Genomic DNA, 20,993 nt, shown 5'->3' on the forward strand with positions numbered 1-20,993 from the left:
AAATCTAACACACTAAGGTATTACAATTACTAAATTCACATTACCTAGTCATTAATTTGATAGTCATATTCTATTTCCACACACCGTCAAACATTGTCTTAGTGTTTTTTAACAAAAATAGTAAATTGAGAGGGGTAAACTCAATTATTAATTATTGAGGGGAATAAACTCAATTACCAATTAGTATTTAAGGGGTAAACTAAAAAAACCCTAAATTTTTTGGCCAAACAGTTTCGTCACTTATGTTTGTTTATATTATTCCCAAACTTGATTATGAAATTGTGGCTACCATCTTTAATTTCATGCAACCTATATATAGTCTAACAAGTAACAACAAACATCCATAAACAAGGTGGATCTAGCAATCAATATAATTAAATGTAAAAACAAATGGGTTTGTTATCAAATATTTTCAGAATGTGGAGGGTCAAACAACAAATCATTTATCAATTTTGGGGTATAATTGAGTTATTTCTAAGAACTATGAACATAATTGGCTTGACTACAACATGTGTTCCACTACTACTCCACCCAAACATTTTTGAAAATTCAACCACCATTTTTGAAGATCATGCATGAACTTAGAGTACTAGTATATATCATTGAGTCAATGACCTAAATATGAAATATCCTTAATGTTTGATGCTTCTATTTCTTGATCTTGATCATTTCATTTCTAGCTTGAACCTTTCTCTTATCTCCCATGAGGATTTACTCCATTGAGCTTCCCATAATTTGGAAGATTACTCAACCTCTACAAAAAAACTCTAGGATTGTAATTCTAGCATCCATACTAACCCTAACAATTCTCACAGTCATTCCTTACTATTATCCTTTACTTGGGTATCCTACATTTTTACTCAAAACTTATTCTTCATTATCTTCATCTTCATTTCAAAATGGAGTCATTGACGAAAAAGAAATAAGATCGAAAAAGAAGTGTGATATATATAAAGGCGAATGGGTTTCGAATCCACTTGCACCTTATTATACTAACTCAACATGTTGGGCAATACATGAACATCAAAATTGTATGAAATATGGAAGACCAGATGTTGATTTTGCAAAATGGAGATGGAAGCCAAATGAATGTGAACTACCACTTTTTGATGCTGAAGAGTTTTTGGAGCTTCTTAGAGGGAAATCTTTAGCTTTTGTTGGTGATTCTATTGCAAGAAACCAAATGCAATCTTTGATATGCCTCTTATCCAAAGTAATCCTTTCTTATCCCTTTCTTATTTTTCTTTTGTTACTTTTATTTTCTTTAATTCGAGTGCTATAAAAAACGGTATCTATTTAGAGGCCCATAGAGGCGACACGAGGATCAATTTCTTTTTGCATGATTTTAACAAGATAAATGAAGTAGATTGATAGGAATCTGAATTCTTATGAGTCAATTGGAAAACGTAAGAATCGTAAATCCTATGAAATTGCTTTTCCTTTCTTTTGTATTGGTTGTAGTTACCAGCGCACCCCTAAGATTTAGTGGAATTTTAGTTTATTGGTCACCAAGTAGACCACAAAAAAGAAATCCTAGGGATTCATGAATGCTAGCATTCATGATTCCGGCGATTCACGATTCTTATTCTTAGGGTTCATGATTCCTTCACCCAAAGAGACCATAGATAAATAGACCACGTCCCGAATTTTATACCTTTTGAGTCCCCCTAAAGAGAATCGATAGTAGGTCAACACCCTTTCATTCGTACGTAAGACTCCAGCTATCTCGCTTCGAGTCCGTAGTTTGGTCTAACTATGGTGTAAAACTCTAGTCATTAAATGTTATCATGACACAAAAGTTCTTAGTGGGTTCTTGAGTTTTTCGACTAATTTCGTTTTCTTTCCCTCGGTTTGTCCCCCTATTTAAAATGGTGCTACCTACATTTTGCTTGAATTTTCAGGTTGAATATCCAGTGGATGTTTCATATACATCAGATTTAGAATTCAAGCGTTGGTTATACACTGAATACAATTTCACTATGGCGATTTTTTGGGCACCATTTCTAGTAAAAACCAAAGAAGTCGGCCAAAATGGTGCCACAGGCATGTTCCATCTATACCTTGACGAATTCGACATGGATTGGACAACCCAAATCGACGAATTTGATTACCTAATCATATCTGCAGGACATTGGTTTACCCGACCGACAATGTTTTACGAAAAAGGAAAAATTATCGGATGCAACTTTTGTCAAGAAAAGAACGTAACCGACCTTAGCTTCACTTATAGTTATAGAAAAGCTTTCAAAACTGCATTCAAAGCTATAAATAGCTTAGAGAACAAATTTAAAGGTGTAACATTTCTAAGGACTTTAGCTCCTTCACATTTTGAGAATGGGACATGGGATCGAGGAGGTAATTGCGCGAGAACAAAGCCATTTAAGAACGGCGAAACGTCTTTAGATAGTATGCAGTTACCTTTGTACAGGACACAATTGGAGCAATTTAGGGTTGCTGTAAGAGATGGGAAGAAGAAAGGATTGAAGTTTAGGTTGATTGATACAACTCAACCTATGTTATTAAGACCAGATGGGCATCCAAGCAAGTATGGGCATTGGCCAGGAGAGAAAGTTGTCATGTTTAATGATTGTGTTCATTGGTGTTTGCCTGGTCCTATTGATACTTGGAATGATTTCTTGCTTGAGATGTTAAGAGTTGAAAGTAGTGGACAAGAAAGATCAATTGAATAGAAAAATGAGGCTGGCTTAGAAATGTCATAATCGACGGACTTATAACAAGATTAAAGCGAGAAATTCGCTATTCAACATTATTAAGTTTTTAAAGATTCGCTTTCTCTAGTGGATTTTGTATGTTCTTGTCTTTCAGGTGTTCTCGTGACACCTTGGCTAATACATTACCCTTTCAATAAAACAATTTCTCTTTTTCGTTCTTTATGTTCAGTGGTGGATCCAGGATTTACTTATGGGGCTAAAATGTAAGTTGAAATTTTGGCAGAATTTTGTTTGTGATTCAGATGAGTAGCAAGAAAAAGAAGAGAATAGAAAACAAACTACATTTATATATAAGAGAAATTGATACATAGTTTCTCGATGATTTTAGTTGAGAAGCTCATATCTAATCGATCCAAAATCTACTCGGACAGCACTCAGGCTAACAAAAAGAAAGAATTCACTAATCGGTGCCTCCAGTGAGGAACTTTTGTTTCGATCTAACAGAGGTACCCATTGTTCCAAATCGTTTAGGGATGATTCGAGATGGTGATAGAACCTCTGCAAATACATTTAACGAGTCTGTACCTAAACGACTTTGTAACCATCCTTTGCCTCCTGAGAACCCATCGGCCATTATCCAACTGTTCTTAAACCCAAGATTTGTAAGGGTTTTTGCAACTATCTTGGCTGTGTCTGAGTACCTGATATTTCATTAACACGTAAAAAGAATTTTAGTTTACGTACTAAGGTGGTTTTTGTGACTTTTCTCATTGTATGAATGTAACTCATCTGAATCTAAATATCTGAAAGCTGACAAACAAGACGAGCATTATGAAAGATTACCCGAGTCAATTCAGACCACGAGTAAGATTTCAGATGTGACTTCCGGAAAGAAAATACTACCTAAGTACTTACTCAAGAATGCAGTGTTCTGTTTATGCTATATAAATATAAGCGCTAGGAATGAATTTAGTGAGATTGATAAGGAAGAGAGAACTCACGAGTCCATGATCACGATGTTGGAACCTTTATTAATTTTTTTGAGATATGAAATCTTCAGAGCGGCTATTTCAGCTTCTACCTTCTTCGTGTTCCTTACGATTCCCCTTATCTTGCTTGGGAGTTCTTCCAAACTGTATCATTAAAAAGAACAAGTGCAAACCTTAAGTACACAACACTGAAAATCGAACTGATAGGGTTCCAAAAGAAGACTTATTAGGCGAGGTAAAACAAATTATTCAGCGAGGTGCTTGACAAGTACATGGTAACTATATGAGATATTGTTTATAAAACAATTAAGATCATCTAGGACATTATAGCACTCTTCTGTCTCTGAAACTGATTGTTTATGTCAAACCGAATAAAGGGATCTGAAAGAAAAGCTCAAGCAAAGAGAAAATCTTACGGAATTGAGATCATCTTATTTTTAGCGCTGGATGGAAGACGAGGAATACCAAACTTATTCTTGTCCTTTTCCGATCTAACATCGATCAGAAGATAATTCTGCGTGGATATTAAGTCTAAAGTTTGAGCAGGACTGAGCTTTCCTATTGAACAACAGAATCACAAACATATTTAGACGTTCAAACAGAAACTTTGCGGTATAGATTAACAAACGAGAAGAAGTATACAAGTAACCCATTACTGCAAACTCAATGTCATCTCAGACGAATATCTACATAACATGGATCATCCATACCTATCGGTGTCCACACCGAAACAAGACGTCATATACGCGACAAGAAAAGGGCAATATCAGGATACCATATATATATATATACATGTAGTTAATATTCCTTCATTTTACTTCATTGTGCACTTTGGACCGACTACAAACAAAAGACAGTCAACCTAAAGTGCTCTTTCATGGTTCTACTAAGTGTGGAAGGTCAACCAAGATCTACATACAAAATCTCATGGTATACCTATTGAAAGGACTATAATATCCGAGAAAAATATCAGAGTATCCTCGCATCCAATATGACAGAAAAACAATTACTAAAGTGAGATCCCATAGAGCGATTATATGAGGTTCAATATGGTACTTATCTCCAACTGTAAAAGCGACAAGTTTCACAAGTATTTCAGAAGATAATTGTAAATTTAAAACTGTAAGTTCTTTTTCTAAAGAAGGGTATATGAGTATACATAATTTGTTTCCTCATCATCTGGTACCCGAAAGAAAAGAAGTTCATATCAAAAAACAATTGATGTACCTTTGTAACCACGAAGATTATACAAAATTCCCGACCATATCGGTGGAAGGAGAAGATAAGTGAGGACAAGCACACCAGCAGTGCCTAAAATCACAACCGGTTCAGTCGATGAAAGGGTTTCCACTGTTGATGAAGCAATGGGTTTTGCTTCTTCAATTACTTTGGTTGTTTGTTGTGCTGCACCTGCTACTGTCTGTAATGCCAAATGCTATATCAGCTCAAATAATTTATTCATCAAGAGGATTTCTAATGAAGAATAATCCAATCCTTTCTGTTAAAATCTCACTTATGAATCATTTGTTCGTATTACCCGAAAAATCGCTTTTGGATCAAATTAAGCAAACAAAAAACTACAAGTACTTGGATTCTCCACAAATGGATGACCTCTAATCAAAACAACTCAAAAATCAGTTTTTTTATTTATTTATGTGAAAGCGCAATTAGATTTCAGACATAAATTTTAGCAACCAATTCAATCAGAACTACAATCAAACTTTTGAAAAATTCAGTTAGGATATGACAGAAATAAGGTAAATTCAGATTCAATTTTAAGTACCCAAATAATCTGATTGAGAAATAAAGGAAATGGGGGGAAACAAACCTTAGCAGCAGAAACAACTGGTGCTGTATCAATGCCAGAGCTTAAAAGGGTTTCTTGGGCTTTCTTGGATGCTTCTGATATTACAGGTGAAGCAATCTTCACTGCCTGATTTCCAGCATTCTGTAAAATGGGTAGGGCAAAATCGAAAGTTGGCTTCAACCCATCAATCACAACCTGAAGAACTCTTTGAGAGAAGTCTAATGCACTTGAACTAACTTCCTCAACTTGATCAATTGCACTCTCTACCTAAAAAGAAACAAAAAACAGAGTACTGGGTTATTAGTAACAGAACTAAAAATGCATTATTTGAAGAGTTAGAGGAGAATTGGTACTTGGGTAAGATTGTCCATGATCTGATCTTTGGAGAAGGTGAAGGCTTTGGCTTCATTAGGGTAAGTAGTAGAGAGAGTGAGAAGAGAGATGGAAGTTAATGTTGGAATGGGGAGTGAAATTGTTGGTCTTAAACTTGATTGATTAGGGCCATTTTCTTTAGGAGAAGTAGGAGGTTTAAGAAGAGAAGCTCTAGATGGTGGTGGGTATGAAGATAGTGTTGAAGGATGGGGTGTTGGCCTTGCCATGGCTGCAGCTCGAAAACCCACCTCCATCACCAGCTCTCTCTCTCTCTCTCTCTAAACAGGATAGACAGAGAAGGGAGTCAGAGAGTCAGGATGAGTGAAGGAGAGAGATGGACTAGTGAAATTTTTTGTGTGGATATTTGGTAGTTGATGTCCACTGATTTGGAACAGGAAAAGCCAAAAATGTCTCACCTCAATTCTACGACTTCTGAATCCAAACTCTAAATATTCGTAGAGAAACGCTATAGCTTTCATGGCCTGAATTTCAGGTCGATCAGAGGGCGAAACGTAATATGGGCGGCCTGAATTAGTCAGGCCATGAGGTGAGAGAACTGGCCTGACCAATTGCAGCCGCACACATCACCTTTCTGCCAATAGTCGACCCCAAAAATCGGGTCACGCAAGACTTTGTTTTGATGCTCGTGAGGACCTCCCCTCAATTGGTGTGGCTCACTTGGATTTTTAATGATGTGTTGTGTTTTACCAAAAATAATACTGCATACGCAGACAGTTGATCCAGCTCAATGTGTGCACATGAGACAGCCATGGGTTAGAAAGTTGGGAGTGAAGCTTTGCCTTATCTCTTGAGCTAACTGTTACAGTGATCGAGTCTCACAGACCCAATATCACTTCAGGGCAAGGAAGACTCGTTTTAGGTTTAAACTTTCCACTCTAACCACTGCATAAGATCAGTACTAAAAACCTCAAGAACACAACTTTTCAAGTCTTAGTCTTTTCTCATATAACAATATAAGAGTGCATTTACAGAGTACACAATATCAACCCTAACAACTTCACTTTCACCGACTCATGGACCATTGTCACGTAATCAATTTCCGTTGGAGAAAACTTAGAATGAAATCTTGATAAATACCAATATATGCAGAGCCAAAAGATAAAGCACAAATGCAGATCTAAACAACATGAGCCTCTGCTGACTTTCTGTTCTTCCCCCCGAGTAAGGATACCTTAGATGTGGATCCACAATGTAATCTGCAGAAGAAACCCTAGACGAAGAACTTCTTCCCGATCGATTCCTAGCTGTACTTGAATCGAAATTTCCACTATCAACTCTCCTTCGTAAAGCGTTAAGTTTTTCTAACTCTAGCTCCATGACATGGTTTTCACTGACAAGGCCTTCAGCTTGAGACTTCAAAAGAAGAAAAAAATTGATTGAAAAAACAAAATTAAGAAAGTTTTTCTTTATTTTGAGAGAAATCTACAAGTTGGAGAAGATAATTAGTACTGACTTGCTTTGTCGCTAGCTGCTCAATTAAGCTGTGAAGCTGCTTGTCTAGTATTTTCTCTCTCTGAGCTGCAAAACGAAATCAGCTTTCCATTTAAAAGTTAATATACAAAGAATCCCGAACTTTTAGAGAACTAAATAAAGCAACTGCTAATTTACACCATCTGATTCTCATCTACTTTATTTTGAAATCAGGTTATTCGGTTATGTAAAAATACTAATCCAGAAATAAAATAGGAACCCCATTATCATAAATAAGCTAGTAGACAAATGATAAGCAAAAATCAGTTAACATTTGTGAAACCTCAGTTCAAAGAGATTGTCCAAAAATGAAATGCATAAACGAACTTCCTGGACTAGTGCTAAGAGATTACCTGGGGAAGGTTGCCGCAAAGAATTATGCTGAACTGTTGCCCATTTTTTCTCCAATTCTTGAACTGTATCTTCCAAAGAACTCTGAAAAGCACAAAGTAATTTAATATTCGGCAAAGAGATAGTAGTACTAAACTATAAACTCCGAGTGGATTATCATACAGGTATGACATACCAACTCTTTTTTCTTGGCATCCAACTTGTCTAATAATGTAGATTCTGAGGCTTCTGCATCAGCTTGAGCTTCTTTTAACCTTTCAGAATCATTTAGTAATTTTCCGGATTGGTTGATCTCAAATGTAGATTGCATATTTTCAAGCTCGGTTCTCAACGTCTTCTCAGTCTCATCCATATCCTGGTGAAATAGTAGTCACAGGTTAACAAAACTAGCCCCTTACACATACCAAAGTAATGATACACATAACATAAACCAACTCTTAGAACATTTCACACCTATTAATCGATACAAGGCATAATTGTATAACTGATTGCTTTAGGTGGATTTTCGTTCTTTCTTCAGACCTTGAATCTGAAGACAGTGATTGCCTCCCTTCTTTCTTGTTGGATTATTGTTGATCAACAGGAACGAAGATATTCTGACTAACAGCAGGCTCCAAAACTCATTCCCATGGAACTATCGGGCCAGTGGCCCGTAAGTTTATGACTATTATGCATTTACACAATTTCGCACCAGTGAGAAGAGGAGTTCATTCTGAACATGGAAGACACTGCTTCATCATGGCTTCAGCTGCTGACAGTTTTTAGGCAAAAAATTGAGGTTTTTTAGCATTCTTATTCATACTCTTAAGGTGGGACAGTGTTTCAACTTTCATATTTGAAAGCCTTTGGGCTTACGTTTTGTATCTTCTTCTTTTTTTTTTATTTCCTTCCTTCTGTATCTTTATTTTCTTGTGTGCATTTTTCTTATCACAAAATTACACATAGGGTATGTATGGTAAAGTCATAACATAAATTCCAAGAAGTACCCACATATATTCACTACTTGTTGTTGTATTACAAATAACAATTCATGACCGTGAAAAGGTTCTTTAACCAGGTATTAGAATTTGTATTCAACTGCCAATTTTGAACATTTTTGAAACGGTTAAAAATCAAGACCGTAAAAAAGGAGGAAAAGTGAAAATATAATGATAAATTTATTGTCCCTCGCATGGGCTCATGGAGTGTCAGAAATTGATTAAATCCTCCATTGAGATAAAAATTCCACCTTTATGGAAGCCGCCACACAACATATATCAATAGAATAGAAACAAATGCAATTGGAACCCGAGGTAGAAAATTCTCACTGCTTGCAAGGCAAATAAGGCTATAATATAGGTACTGACTATTCCGAGACCCGCTTGATAATGCTAATGTTAGGTGTTAAATCTGCTATTTTGTTCAATCTAATGTATATATCATAAACATGAAGAAAGCTATTTAGAATATACTATCGGGAGATATGCAAATGTCTATGATCAAATTATAGTAAACCTAACTTTCTATTAAACTTGAAAAAAAAGCTTGCTTAGTTTCTATTTTCTAACCTTTAGTTTCATCTGCAATAGATCTGCATCCTGCAACTTTTCCTGCATTTTCTTTTCACAGTTCAATATAGCCTTTTCATATGCAGCATTTTCTTCTTGTAGCGTAATCTCTCTGAATTGTACCTGCAAAGTAAAACCAAATAAGCAAAGACCCATGTCAAACAACAAATAAATTTCGAACTTCCGACTAACATCAAAGAGCAACAAGCCAACAATTATCCATAAACAACTATATAAAATCTAACATTCAAGAACTTGAATTGGGATTGCATTACAAGAACAGATATCTAATTCTACAATCTACATAAAACTAAAAGTTCCCCCCACCACCACCCTTGAGAACAAATACAACAACATTCATATATGGCATTAAAAATCAGGCAATAGGTTATGTTTATCTAATAAACATTTGAGAATGGATTAATGCAAAAAATCCAAGTTTGGGCAAATAATGAGTAGACACAAAATCCACAATTATATTATTAAGTGTAACTGTGTAAGTGAAGCAAGACTTTAGGGAAAAAATGAATCATTTCAGTTTCTAACAAGAATTGGCTAAGCAAGAGATGAAATTAGGTTAAAAGAAAAAGAACCCAGATGGGGGAATGAATGATAAAGTGGTGAACCTGTTCACGAGTGGCAGAGTGAGCATTCAATTGAAGAGTAAGAGCGGCATTGGAAGCAAGGGAATGGGCATGGAGGTGAGGAAGACTTTGAGAAATGTTAGGGGGTGGAATTCTTTGACGTAGATCTTGGATGGATCTTCTGAGTGAAGAAGCTTTCTGATCTAACTCTCTTACGTATATTTGTTGATCGGGAGTGAAGATCACAGCCGGGTATTGATTATTGTTGTCGTCTTCATCGTTGCTCTGACCATTTCCTCCTACCACATCTGCCGCCCAAGCAAGCAACCCTGCCATCTCTCTCTCTCTCTCTTCGAAACTCAGAATTTAATTTTGCAGGAGCAAGTTTTGAGGGATGCACCAATTGATATAGATCTAAACTAGTAGGGAAGCTAAAGGCAGAGTTTTGTTTTTCTTTTGCAAGAGAAGTAGAAACTTATGTATGTAAGAGCATCTCCAATGCAAAACTCAATCTTAAAAATTGGAAGTGTCAGATAAGATTTTCGAAGTTTTTCTTTAAAAAAACATCTCTAATTCAAAATTCAACTGAGATCTCAAAGATGATATGTCGAGGGTGAAATAGAGATATCTCAAGAAGAATACAGGGAAAAAGGTGGAAATCCCAAAACACATTGTGAGGGGTCGAATTCGCGGGTCAAGAAGTCAGAGGATCGGGCCGTTGACCGCAAATCAAACCTTCACCTGTTTAATATTTTTGCGGGCACCGACGACGTCTTTGGGCTTAACCTGTGACAAAAGAGACAAAACACACGTGACCGTAAGATCTTAGGGGACACCGGATGGTGTCGTCCTAAAGGGGGCTCCAACGGTCAAGTCAGTAAACTTGGCAAATGGTAATTAGGAATTGTAAACCAGAGTTTGAGCTATCGAGTTAAATATGTTGTCTGAGCAAGACGACCGTTGGGAGAGAATGTGATACAACCGGGTGTATGCTTGCCTAATTCTCTGGTCGTCGAGTGAAATAACGTGCTTGCACCCCTTAGTCGTGTGGAAAGAGAAAGGATCAGTCGCCTTCCTTGATCAGGTGGTCGTCAGGAGAGATAAAGATCACTCGTCTACCTTAATCAAGTGGCCGTCTAGAGAGAGAAATATCACTCGTCAACTGCTTAATCAAGTGGTCGTCAGGAGAGAGAAAGATCACTCGTCAGCTGCTTGATCAAGTGGTCATCAGGAGAGAGAACGATCACTCGTCAACTGCTTGATCAAGTGGTCGTCTGCAGAGAGAAAGATTACTCGTCAGTTGCTTGATCAAGTGGTCGTCTACAGAGATGATGATAGTAGCAGTCGTTGGTTGCCTGCTAGAGGTTTGGATGATCGATGTGAGAAAGAGAGAGAATAAGTGGTTAGTTGATTGCGGGTGAATTGGATGTCAGGTGTTGTTATCCCTCGTTCGCTTCCTTAGTCGATGACGGGTGATCCTTATATAGTGTTTCGTGGTCAACTGTCTTTCTTGGTCCATTGTCACCTGGTGGTGGGTTATCGTCTTCAATGTGGTAACGCACAGAGGAGTCACCATTAATATGAATACTGTAACCCCTTAACGAGTATATTCGAGATATTGTCATCTTGAATGACCGTAACGCCTCCCCAACGGATATGCGAAGGGAGGTCTGCTGAGGAGGTAAGGGCGGACCTCTTTATCCAGAGCTGGATGTACTTCCGTATTTTGGTCTGCTGAGGAGGTGAGGGCGGCCTCTTTATCCAGAGCTGGATGTATTTCCGTATTTTGATCCGTTGAGGAGGTGAGAACAGACCTCTTTATTCCAGAGCTGGATGTACTTCCGTATTTTAACACTGTTTCGGGGTGTCTAAAGATAAATGGGTCGGGCCCATTAACCATTAATTGATGGGCTTGGTCACCATGGCGCTCCTAGTGCCGTATTTTGGCCCATACACACAAACCAAACATACCTTTAAAGTCACCGGACGGAGTTAGCCGACGACTTCGACTCTTTCTCATGTCTCTCTCTCTCCATCTCTTCTCTTATCTTTCTTCTCGCTCTCTAACTCCGACGAAGGGAAGGAACCCCTTCATCATATTCTTGGTTTGGCCAGACGAGATCAGATCTCGTTTGGTTTTGTCTAGAAATCAGGGCTCCTCCCCTTCACCAGAGATATATATAGAGAGAGAAAAACAGAAAGAGAGGAGAGAGAAAGGAGAGAGAGAGCGGAGAGAGAGAGAAATAGAGGAAAGAAGAGAGAGAAAGAGAGAAAGAGAGAAAGGAGAGAAGAGAGAGAGAGAGGAGAGAGGGGAGATGAGAGTTGTCGAAGATGATGAAAATGTGGTTGGGATTTGTTGTGAAGGTCGCCAGAATTTATGGTGGAAGTAGCCGGTGTTCATGGTAGAAGTGGGAGAGGAAGAAGTTGAAAATATAAGAGTTTGAGTGTATAGAGGAAACAAAGAATTTCAAAGAATATTTATTTCCACCCAAAACTTTGTACCCCAGAAATTTCTTTATTGTCCCAAATCACCCACCATTTCCAATCTATAAAATAAAACTGAAGGGAAAACGCTGACTGGAATTTTTTTTTCAATAAAGGATATTGTCTAGAAGTCCGTCCCAAAAATTAAAATATAGTCCTTCTTAAAAATAAAATAACCTATTTAAGAAAAAATAATTGTGTTCTTCTTAGAAATAAAATAACTAATTTAAGACAAAATGAAACATAAGATATTCTAAGGGTTAAAAAAAATGAAATCTCTCTTTCTCAATAAAATAATTAATTTAAGAAAAACAAAACAAGAGAAAATAAATATGAAAAGCCGTCAAATTTGAGTGATACAACGGTTCGTGCCCCATGGCACGGGATATACCCTAGTCTATATAATAATAGAAAAAAAAACGCTGATTGGGACAAACATCACTTTTTTTAATAAAATAACCCTTCACAAAATTTAAAATAAAAATAACTGTATCCTTAGAAATAAAATAACTAATTTAAGGAAAAAAAAAACAAAAGAAATTACGAGGGTTAAAAAAAAGAAATTGAAATCATTCTCTCTCTCAATAAAATAACTAATTTAAGAAAAAAAACAAGTAAATCTGTTTGATTATACCCAAAAAGTCAAAACAAATAAATTTTTCTCTCTAAACAAGTAGAATACCAAAAAGTTAGAGTATCAAGAATGATGGAAGCTTTGGGGAATAAAGATTCTAATCTATTCCGGCCAATTAGATCGCTTATATCAAAATAAATTTTTAAAAGAACACAAACATGATTTAAGGGATGGATGTATAAGATATTATTTAATAAACATGAGCTTCCTTTATTTTGTTATTAACAATTATTTGTCCTCTTTAGGTTGGGAGGAGTGAGACTCTCAAGGAATAGATTGGAAGAGATAATTATTTTCATCTTGTTGATTTTGACAAAGTTCACTGATTTTTGTTTCTAATGCATATGAAAGTAGCTTGAACTATTATTGTGTGTCACAGATAAATAATAGGTATAAGTTTCCATTGCAACTTGCTCGTGATAGAGAAAATGACAAATATTTATCTCCAGATGTAGATTGAACATTTCGCAACCTTTACATACTTCATACGTATCATAAAGTACTATTAGTTAATGAATATAAAACCATGGTGTATAGGCTTACAAAAGTTAATGCCGAAGAGATTTTTTTGGGTCGAAATAGGTTTCTATGTCGTAATGATAAAAAGCAAATGGTTATATTAATGGTAATTTAAAAAGAAACAAAATTTAGATGATGACTTGTTAGAATTGTTATAAATTATTTAATATTATTAGGTATCGTCTTTTAATAACTCTATTAAATAATTATAATAATTATTTTATATTTAATAAATAAACAGAATAAATTAAATATAACTAAAATAATTTATTAAAATAGTTATTTTTTATTATATTTATAATAATTATTATTAAAAGATTTTAGTATCAAAACAATTTTTTTGATAAATTATTGTTTACTAATTATTTATTAACCAGTTCTTAAAATAGAATGTAGAATCATTATTAATTGTTAAAATATTATCTATCCTGTAAATAATTATTTTATAATCATTTACTAAATTATTATTTTATTATTAATAATCAAAATATTTTAATAATTAATAATTCTTTCCAAAATATTTTGATTATTACTAATAAAATAATGTGTTAATTCCTATATAGCCCCCTACTTTGTGACCAGCTTCCTTTATGACCCCCTTTTTTTCGTAAATTCAAATATGGCCCCCTATTTTCATGGAAATGTCCTAACTACCCTTCCTTTAAATCTTTTTTCAAAATAAAATCAAAGAAACAAACATAATTCCACCTCACTTCCCTCTCCACCACTTATCTCTCTCCACCTCACCTCTCTTCCCAAATCATCTTTCTCTCTCTCTAACTCACCTCTCTCTCTCACCGAAGTACGGGTCTGTTGAAGAACATACCCGATCTGGTTTGTTCTTCAACAGACCCATACTCCGGCGAAGGGAACCCCCTTCGCCGGAGTTTTTAGAGAGAGAGAGAGAGAGATGAGACTAAAAAAAAAAAAAAAATTCTTTTTTTAGGTTGAAGGTCGTCGGCCGGAAAATTTTCCGGCCGGCGACCTTCATCGGAGAAGATAGAGTGAGGTGGAGAGAGAGAGGTGAGGTGGAGAGAGAAAAAGGTGAGTTGGAGAGAGAGAAAGATGATTTGGGAAGAGAGGTGAGGTGGAGAGAGATAAGTGGTGGAGAGGGAAGTGAGGTGGAATTATGTTTGTTTTTTTTATTTTATTTTGAAAAAAGATTTAAAGGAAGGGTAGTTAGGACATTTCAAGGAAAATAAGGGGTCATATTTGAATTTACGAAAAAAAAAAGGGGGCCATAAAGGAAGCTGGTCACAAAGTAGGGGGCCATATAGGAATTAACTCTAAAATAATTAATTGTTAATGAATCTTTTTTTTTTTAGCAAACTACAATATTTTAATACACTTTTAAAATAATTATTTCATAAATATCGTTATTTAATTAATAATTCATTATAAACTTAGTTGATAATTTATTAGAACTAGCTGAAAAGTGGAGTAGTGTATTGTGTCCGGAGATTGATAAAATAATAAGAAAACGTAATTAGTTTGCTTGTACATGGAAGGTTGTTTAGTCATCGAAGTTTGTATATGAAATCTTTTTTACACCAACTCAGTTAGTTGATTTGAATTCATTATATTGTTCTTGTTTGAAACGGAAAGTTGAGTACATCCCATGGGAGCATGTTGTTATTGCTATCAAGTATGATGGATGGCCAATGGCCAGTGGCGAGGCCAGGATTTATAGTATGTGGGGGCACATTTAGTACCAATAAAAAAATTAAATAACAAGATAAAATCATGTATATTAATTCTAGTAATATCATTGATTCTCTCTCTCTCTCTCCCTCTCTCTCTCTCTCCCTCTCTCTCTCTCTCTCTCTCTCTCTCTCTCTCTCTCTCTCTCTTGTGGCGGTTAAGGATAATGGTTGTGATGGTAGTGGTTGCAATTGATCTCTCTAGTGCACGACTCTAGTTGTACACCCTCATTGATAAGACGTTAACGATGATAATATTATAATGGTAGCATTTTACTAACATGTAGACGCGTCTATATATAGTTGGTCAGCGAAGTCCCAACTGAAATTTCAATGAGTTTTAACCGATTTGCTCTTTGTAATCCAAAGAGACATTATTGGTTACATCAGTAGGATCTTACCGTCGTGTAAACACATCCACTAGTTTCGCTTGACATTTTGATGTGTTCTTCACTAACAAACATTTCGCATAGCCAGTGAGACGCTACTGATGGTTAGCACAACCTCTTATTGTTGGTAGCTTACCTGATAAAAAAGTCACGTCCACAACCTATTGACTGAAACTCTACCATAGAGAGAAAATGAGAGATGCAACTGGACGAGACCTAATCATTGGCCACCAGCGTTCATTGATTGAGAAAAAATTTGGTATGTGCAACTAACAATTGATTTTGTCTTAGTCAATTTACACAGTAAATTATGACGTATATGCGTACGGAAAACAGGATTAACGACTTCACTTGGACTTTTATGTAATGACTTATAGTTGGTGGGCTTAAATTATATGTTCTTAAAATAGATAACTCCAATTCAATTTTAATATCACACTTGTAACAAAAGGGAGGAAAGTAAATGCACTTATTAGGTACACTCACATCCAGAGGTATTTTATGTTTTAAGTTAAAGGAGCTAGGAGTGTAGATAACAAGATGTGTGAGTGCACTTACCATCATCACCATTGGGATGTGGGGGCCTGTGCCCCCACATGTCCCTTACTGCCATCGCCCCTGCCAATGGCTGAATACTTCTACATATGACATTATTCCCATCCCAAATGGTGATGAACCAAAAGAGTTTGTAGCAAATGCGAGAATCATTAAACTGTCATCAAATAAGAAACCACCTGGTAGGCCAAGGAGTTTGAGAATTGAAAGTGCTGGAGCAGCGAAGTTTAAGAAAAAGAAAAAGTGTGGACGTTGTGGCAAGTTAACGCACCACAACCAGAGAACATGTGAAACAATATTGAGTTTAGATGAATTTTGACATTTTCATTTCTTTATTGTTACTCGATAAAGGATTATTTGACATATGAGTATATTTTTTTTGTTAAATATATACAAAGATACTATTTGCAGGAAACTGTTGTATGTATCCACTTTTTATTTGACTGTGTTATGCAAACAAGCGTTTGCAACAATCTGCTATGCAAAAACGTCTGCATAAACATTTTTGAAAAGTTATGTTTGCCTTATTTTGTTATGTTTACATAAATTTTAATGGGAGTTCGGGGGCGTAGCCTCCGATTTTTTTAAACAATTTCTCAATAAGCATAAATTTTGACTTTAGTTATGTGGTGTTATATATTCAGTCCAACCGCTCAAATGTGAAGAATTACATTATACATTGATAGTGATTTGTGCTTTGACTTTATATAAGATTGAGAGGCAAAGAACTGTACTCTAGTCAATTTTTGTGTTAACCACTTAGGTATATATAGATCATGGATTTATGAAGGATGTTTTATTTGGTTATAGGTCTTAGGTCTACACCATAACTAATACAAGGTGGTTTAACCACACTATTGAGTTTCCGAAGACAACACCAAGGAACTTCTATTTTAGAAGTATTTCTTGTGAAATTTTTGATGTAGGATGGATATTTGTGAATCTAAAGAAGTGTTAGGATGAGTTAGAGAATCTTCAACAAGACAATCGATAAACCTGTAAGTCCCATATGTGGTAATTCATGAAGTCGCATATGAAGTTTGCATGTCTGGAAACTGAACTTGCACATTTGTTTCTGCAAACCTTGTTTGTAATTTTTGTTATGCAACCACTGAATTGCAATGTTTGTTCTGCAAACACTGAGTTGCAATGTCCAATCTGCAAACACTGAGTTGCAAAGTACAATACTAATTGTTTCATGCTAGAGTGTACTTCTATACCAGTCAAATAAGATAACATACATCCTGGTCATCATTTAAATGAAACTATCAAAATCAAAATGGATGATTTCACAATTCAAATTTTAAGCTATCAAGCAGTTCTTTAATCTTCACTAATGGTTCCCTCAACCCAAGGTTTGTTGGTAAAATAACTTAAAATGGAAGCTGCGACTTCAGGTCGCTTTCTTGATGCCCTCTCTTCCATATCTTCGGGCCCGTCTAAGTTAAACGATGGATAATCTCCTTTTGTGATTGTATCAGCATATAGCAGCACATGCATCGCACAATCAATCCTACAATACATTATAAACTAATTGGCATTCATCATTTTTATGGCAAACACATTAAAATCAAAATTAATATGTAGGTTATACTTACGAGTTATTCTGTTTAGGGCATTTAACTTTTGTGAGTTTCGGATTGGCTTTCAGGGGCACTTCTGTTAATTTGGCTTATTGATTTTATTCACCAAAGTTACTGTGAATTTCTTTGCCTCCTTTGCACATCGTATACTTATCTTGAGTGTTTTCTTTAAAGAATCGTAATGGAACCACTGTTGATCGATTCCGTCAAAGGCGAAAAGATGCCAATGCAGATCTTCATAACTCCCATCATCATCACTTGTGTTCAAGGGAAATAGAAACCAACCACTCTTCTTTGCATAAGCTTGTTTGAGCTTTTTGGTTAGTAATTCAGAAGTGCTACCTTCTGAAACTTTAAATTTCATCAACGTCATATATACTCCCTCAGTCCCAAAATGAATGACCTATTTTGAAAACCTAACTTTTTAAGGGAACATTATTAATTAACATTGGTTTTCCAATTGTATCATTAACTTTTTTAATTTACAATGAAAAAGTTGAAATACTTTTAAATAAAGTTGTCATTAAATATATAGTAATGGGTATTATTGGAAAGAGCGAAAAGTTCTTTTCTTTATTTTTAGAAATATGACACTAAAATGGGACAACCCAAAATAGAAATTAGGTCATTCAATTTGGGACGGAAGGAGTAATGTTTTTCATCTAATTATATAACTAATGTAAACTATGTACAAATTAGTAACGTTTGAAAGAACTTACCCAAATAGTAGAACTGAAAACAACCGTGAATTTGTTAAATTTCACTTTGTGTAATAGATACCAATCTATTACTTGACTTTCGACAAATCAATTCATAATGAGATATTCAATGTCATCTCCAAGGATAATCAATTCTGAATTTTTGTTCCGTGCAATTGTACTACAAAAAATATGCAATAGAATTAGTTCAAAAATATTTTGCAACCCAATGTAGAGGCCCCATTATTTGCAACTAAATGTTTGTCGACATTGGATTGCAACCAAATGTTTGCAGACACTTGTTGCAACTCAGTGTTGGCAGAAAATAGTTTGGCTGTGCATAAAATTATTCTGAAACTCCATTGTTACAAATAGAAAAATACATTTTGAAGTAAATTTGTCCTTACCTTTTGTTTGCCAATGCATAAAATTCTTTAACTGTATTGTTTTCTTCTTTGTTGAAGTGTATCCAAATTTACGAACTCTCCCATTTAGCGAATGCTTGATTATCCTTCACATCAGATTACGTTTTAGAAGTGTCTTCACCCACTTGGAGGTTTACCTTCTCAATTGAAAAACCCCTTAAGCTACATTTTACTTTTAACTTCTTCGACATGTATACTTTTTTCTCTGATGTCTCAAAGTTCGAAGTTTCAACCACTTCTTTTCTTTTCTGATATTTTTTGTCTCAACTTCCTCAAACTTGGTTTCTGAACTTACTTGCTTACTATCTATATCATCTGATCCCTTCATGTTGATATTACTTTTCGATTTTGAAGCTACCTTTTTTTTTCAGTACTCTTTGACTTCATCTTCGACATGTTGTCATCAACCTCCTTACTGCACTTTCTTTGTTTTGCAGCTTTTAATTGCTCGATCTCTTTGATAAGAATCAAATTTAATTATCTTATGTAATACAACTCTTATTTCAACTTATCTATTTCTTCATCTTCAATTTTCAAATTTCTTTTATGTTCTTCACACTCAGCTTCTAATTTCTTAACTTTGTCTTCAAGATGTTTCAAATAAGAATCATCACCATTAGATGGAATAGTCAATATTCCATCAGAAATCAGTAGTTCTTCATTTTCAGACAGTGGAACCATAAAATCCTCTGAAATCTGAAATTCAAACAGTATGTTTGCAAATTTCAGTATGCATTAAACATTTGCAAACAATTATTTCCAACTTACGGTATGCAACTTACAGTATGCAACCTACATTCGCAAACTACAATTTTGCAAATTCAAATTTCATATAATGAATGCAAATCAAAAAATATAAGAAGAATAGAATATACATGTTTCTCTGTTATATAATCTAATGATTGAAGAAAATCCAGCTTCGTGTGATCCAAACTCCATCTCACAATTCGAGGACATTAGTCCTTATTGTGATGGATTCTTCTAAGTATGCAAACTACATAAAGTTAATCAAGATATATAGAACTGATTTTACAGGCAGTAGAAGGAGACATTCTAACGCCTTTGAGGGTTTGTCGACATTTTCTTCGATTGACTTCATCATGTACTTGTGAATAATTGTTGGCCTTGAGATAAAATTTATCTTTTCCATCGACCTTAATAAGTTTGTGAACGACATTTGTGTCGTCGTTCAAGCTTGTGTTGCAAACCTGAATGATGAAGCTGTGTGCATAATCATCAACTTAACAAAATCATCAGTTCCTGTTTTTCTTCTTCAATAAACCTTTCAATAACAGTTTCTATCATTGATGTAGAACCTTATGTGCCTTCTCTCCAACATAGGTACGGACAAATTCATCTTCTTTTTTCCTTCGAAGGGAGATACAACCATGCTGATGAGACCTTAAGAGAATACCGACAGTTGCGTAAAGTTGAGCTTAACCGACCTGGTATCACCTTAAGAGAATACCGACAGATTAATGAGGGAATATGCTAGTTGAGCCTAACCGACCTGGTATGACCTTAGGAAAATACCAACAGATGTGTAAAGATGAGCCTAACCGACCTGGTATCACCTTAGGAGAGTACCAACGGATGTGTAGAGACGGTCCAATTAGTAAAGGGAATAGACCAGAGTCTGATCGATCTTGTATGACATTAGGAGAATACCAACAGATGTATAGAGATGGTCAGATTAGTGATGGATATGGTCTGACACCAAATATGTATAATTGGGGGTTATTCGTTCCGAACTTTTGTGAGATCTTCAATGTTTTTAAGATCTTTAAAGTTTGGCGTTATTGGTTTAGACCTTTTTTTAAGGACTTTCAAGTTTCGTGTTATTGGTTCAGATCTTTATTTAAGAAATTTAAAGTTTGGCGTTATTGATTCAGATTTTTATTTAAGAATTTCAAAGTTTAGTGTTATTGGTTCAGACCTTTATTTAAGAACTTTAAAAGAAAGCGTTATTCATTTTTTTAGAAAAATCAAGAACTTTTAATCCAATATCCGACCCAAGATCTTTTGGAGACAAATTTACTCACAATTTGTCAAATTCAAAGTTTCACCTCTATATAGGTGGATCTTTGGAGTTCTTACTGCCATGAGTGGATATTAAAAATAATGGGTTAAATAACTAAAAAAACTCTTTTCTCTATTATAAAAAAAGACCAAGTCCACAAAAACCCTGAAACA

At 35.3% G+C, this 20,993-nt stretch overlaps 3 protein-coding genes across 3 annotated transcripts; 1 reads left to right on the plus strand and 2 right to left on the minus strand.

The window, feature by feature from the left end:
* Nucleotides 1–276: 276 nt before the first annotated feature.
* LOC147543270 (protein trichome birefringence-like 19) lies at nucleotides 277–2,871 on the plus strand. Its single transcript, XM_086633227.1, has 2 exons — nucleotides 277–1,213; nucleotides 1,902–2,871. Exons 1-2 carry the CDS (start codon nucleotides 704–706, stop codon nucleotides 2,688–2,690), a joined length of 1,299 nt encoding a protein of 432 aa, XP_086489353.1. The 5' UTR covers nucleotides 277–703; the 3' UTR covers nucleotides 2,691–2,871.
* A 130-nt stretch (nucleotides 2,872–3,001) lies between these two features.
* Nucleotides 3,002–6,273, minus strand: CAS (calcium sensing receptor). Its single transcript, XM_086633225.1, has 6 exons — nucleotides 5,822–6,273; nucleotides 5,490–5,735; nucleotides 4,889–5,081; nucleotides 4,078–4,219; nucleotides 3,674–3,805; nucleotides 3,002–3,373 (listed from the first exon to the last, which is right to left on the minus strand). Exons 1-6 carry the CDS (start codon nucleotides 6,092–6,094, stop codon nucleotides 3,133–3,135), a joined length of 1,227 nt encoding a protein of 408 aa, XP_086489351.1. The 5' UTR covers nucleotides 6,095–6,273; the 3' UTR covers nucleotides 3,002–3,132.
* Nucleotides 6,274–6,781: 508 nt separating this feature from the next.
* On the minus strand, nucleotides 6,782–10,428 carry LOC147543272 (golgin family A protein). Its single transcript, XM_086633226.1, has 6 exons — nucleotides 9,856–10,428; nucleotides 9,230–9,352; nucleotides 7,858–8,037; nucleotides 7,685–7,766; nucleotides 7,315–7,379; nucleotides 6,782–7,214 (listed from the first exon to the last, which is right to left on the minus strand). Exons 1-6 carry the CDS (start codon nucleotides 10,147–10,149, stop codon nucleotides 6,915–6,917), a joined length of 1,044 nt encoding a protein of 347 aa, XP_086489352.1. The 5' UTR covers nucleotides 10,150–10,428; the 3' UTR covers nucleotides 6,782–6,914.
* Between the last annotated feature and the right edge of the window lie 10,565 nt (nucleotides 10,429–20,993).

This window comes from Eschscholzia californica, unplaced genomic scaffold, assembly GCF_041429995.1.
Source record: "Eschscholzia californica isolate CP2 unplaced genomic scaffold, dmEscCali1.0.p SCAF_4, whole genome shotgun sequence".
Lineage (NCBI taxonomy): Eukaryota > Viridiplantae > Streptophyta > Magnoliopsida > Ranunculales > Papaveraceae > Eschscholzia > Eschscholzia californica.